The sequence below is a fragment of the Notothenia coriiceps genome, unplaced genomic scaffold, assembly GCF_000735185.1.
Source record: "Notothenia coriiceps isolate Sejong01 unplaced genomic scaffold, NC01 NC01_scaffold00010844, whole genome shotgun sequence".
Taxonomy (NCBI): Eukaryota; Metazoa; Chordata; class Actinopteri; order Perciformes; family Nototheniidae; genus Notothenia; species Notothenia coriiceps.
This window is the reverse complement of record NW_011343545.1, coordinates 11838-14448: the sequence shown is the minus strand read 5'-3', so window position 1 is coordinate 14448 and position 2611 is coordinate 11838. Positions and strand designations below refer to the sequence as shown.

At 43.0% G+C, this 2611-nt stretch overlaps 1 protein-coding gene across 1 annotated transcript; it reads left to right on the top strand.

Annotated features, from left to right (window-relative positions):
* The first annotated feature begins 228 nt into the window (after nt 1-228).
* Nucleotides 229-1820, top strand: LOC104946241 (beta-2 adrenergic receptor). The gene is made up of 2 exons (XM_010772021.1): nt 229-542; nt 919-1820. The coding sequence occupies exons 1-2, from the start codon at nt 260-262 to the stop codon at nt 1818-1820; spliced, it is 1185 nt and encodes a 394-aa protein (XP_010770323.1). The 5' UTR covers nt 229-259.
* The last annotated feature ends 791 nt before the right edge of the window (nt 1821-2611 follow it).

The window sequence follows — 2611 nt, the reverse complement described above, 5'->3', positions numbered from 1 at the left end:
ACCTGCATGTTTGATGGTGTGTTGAATGTCAATAAGCAAGTGAACGTTTGCCATAAAAGTATGGTTCACTTGTTTCACATGCTAATTAATGACAAGCGATGCCTATAACAATACCGGATCGTCATTTGGGCAGACAATTTAACTGCCTCCAGATATTTGTCTTTCTTTTCCCCAGTATAGTTTCCCAGTCAAGGACATGGTCTCCTGAGTGGCCCTACCAGCTACACATCACAGGGGTAAGACCAGTCTATCCCGGGCCATGACTGCGCTGCTTTACAACGTCAGTGTTCCCGGGAATACAGCCGCTCAGCTGCAGGCCTCAGACTCTCCCTTCAACCTGAGTGCAGCGGGGCAGGATGCTCTCGGCTCAGGAGAGTCACTGGCCCCGCTCTGCACCCTCTGCTGCTGTGGATATGTCAATCGTACCTTGGCAGTGGTGTTCATGGTTACCCTGGCCTTTGCCATTGTGGTTGGAAATGTGGTCACCCTAACTGTCTTTGTGCAAACGAGGCAGTCCCGAACACCTCAGGGATACCTGAAAGGTAGATGTTTTTATTATGTTTTTTTCAAAAATAATTAGAACAAACCAACGCAATGTGGATACGCTTATACATTCCACAATACCTTCCTCTGGTAGAAATTCAATATTCATTCTCAAAATGTATAAATAGCATAATGGAATTTCAAATAACTATTAATATCAATATTGGTAAATAATAAGAATGTATCATCGTGCCAATACCAAAGACCTTGTAAGGTTTAAATCCTTAGAGGGTCTAGCTAATTCATTGCAGTACCTTTTTGAATACCAACATTGGATGATTTCCATTACAAAGTGACATTTTAACTTAAAGAGCTGGAAATGTGTAAACTGAATATGTCCTCTTAGCCCTCTTCCTCTTTGTCTCTCTCTGACAGTGTCTCTGGCCATAGCAGACATGATGGTCGGTGTCCTGGTGGTCCCTTTCTGCGTCTACACGGAGATCTCTCTCATGTTGACCAGCTCACCTCCCTCTTGGTACCAGGGTAGTTCTACTTTCCTGGACAACTCTTCTTCTCTCGGGGGGCTGGTGAGCACTTGGCAGCCCTGCCTGCTGATTGGCCCCGTATTTGCTGGATGCACCTTCGTCTCCATCAGCACTATCTTCCTCATGACGCTGGAGCGAAGTGTGGCCATCCTACGACCTCTCCACAAGGATGTCCTGGTGACCCGGAGAAGAACTCTACTGCTCATCCTGCTCTCCTGGGCTGCCAGCTTCCTGTTGGCTCTTGCACCCCTCATCTTCAGCAGGAACTTCATTTTGGAGTACAATGAGTGCAGTCGTATGTGCAACTATACCCCTCTGATGTTCGGGAACCAGCTGCCACCCGATGCCTACATTTTGCTGTTATTCCCAGTATTTGACTTCACACTGCTTGGCGGCACATTAGCTGTTAACATTGTGTCTTTTACGAGCATCAGACGGTACTCCCAAAAACGCAAACTGCTCTCAGAGGGGAGTCTGAGTGACGGAGCGGGAGGAGGAGGAGGTGGGGGGGGGTGCTCTCACAGGCCCTCCTTTTCAGACATTAAAGCCGCAAAGACAATAAGCATACTCACATTCGCCTTCACAGCATCCTTCTCTCCCATCGCGGTGTTTGTGCTCGGGAACGTGGTGGGGTACACCTGGTGTAACTTTTCCTTTTTTGCATTCTGGATCCTGGCAGGAAACAGTTGCTGTAACGTCATCATCTACAGCGTCAGGGACCACCGCTTCAGGAAGGGTTTGAAACTGCTCTTTCAGCGAGACCACTCCCCCCCACATGCTGAGAAGTCCTGAGGGACTTGTGGATTTAAAAGCAACAAGAGCATGTTTTGTAGCTGCTTTCCATTCCTTTTGTTTTAAAAGGAATAGATTTTGGGAAATATGCATATTTAATTTCTTGCAGAGAACATCTGTATTGGAAATATGTACTTAGAGGCAGGGGGTTATATATTATATTTATTTTCTGCTATTCTTTGTTTTAACAGTTTTTGTACAGATGTAATAAATAAGGTGTTTTAAAGTTTTAAAGATGCTGGCAAAGTTAAGCAAATCATTTCCTAGTTTGAGGTACATTTTTTCCGTTAATCCAAGAAGAGAGTGGTTATATTTTTAGATAATCTAAGTTAATACACGTTCTGAACTTTTTCATGAATTCAAATGTAACAGCATATTAACAAACAAAGGTCATTCAAACAGGAAATGATGCAGGGAGGGTGAACATTTTAAATTGTAACCATTTTGAAAGCCTTTCCCATTTGTCTTCAGAAAATATGTCCCCTCCTTCTATTGTTAAACCTCTTTCTGACTTAACATCAGTTTCAAAAAGCTTTTCAATAATTCGAGGAAGCAGAGTGTATTACCAGGAGAAGCGCCAACATTGGTTTATGTTTTTACTTTTTTGTCAGTAGTGGGAATATACATTAATCGTTATTAATCCTGCCACTCTTTCCTCTTTGAATTATTGTGGAATACAAGTTTTTCAGCAAGAAGTTTAAATCTTAAATTGTATTCTGTTGTGTGACACACATAATTTTTCAGCACCTTACTTTAAAACGATTGAAATGCACTTTACAATTACTACCAGT

Coding starts and splice junctions, on each gene's coding strand:
- LOC104946241 (XM_010772021.1), top strand. CDS start 260: ATGACTGCGCTGCTTTACAACGTCAGTGTTCCCGGGAATACAGCCGCT. Junction 543..918: donor ACCTCAGGGATACCTGAAAG/GTAGATGTTTTT, acceptor TCTCTCTGACAG/TGTCTCTGGCCATAGCAGAC.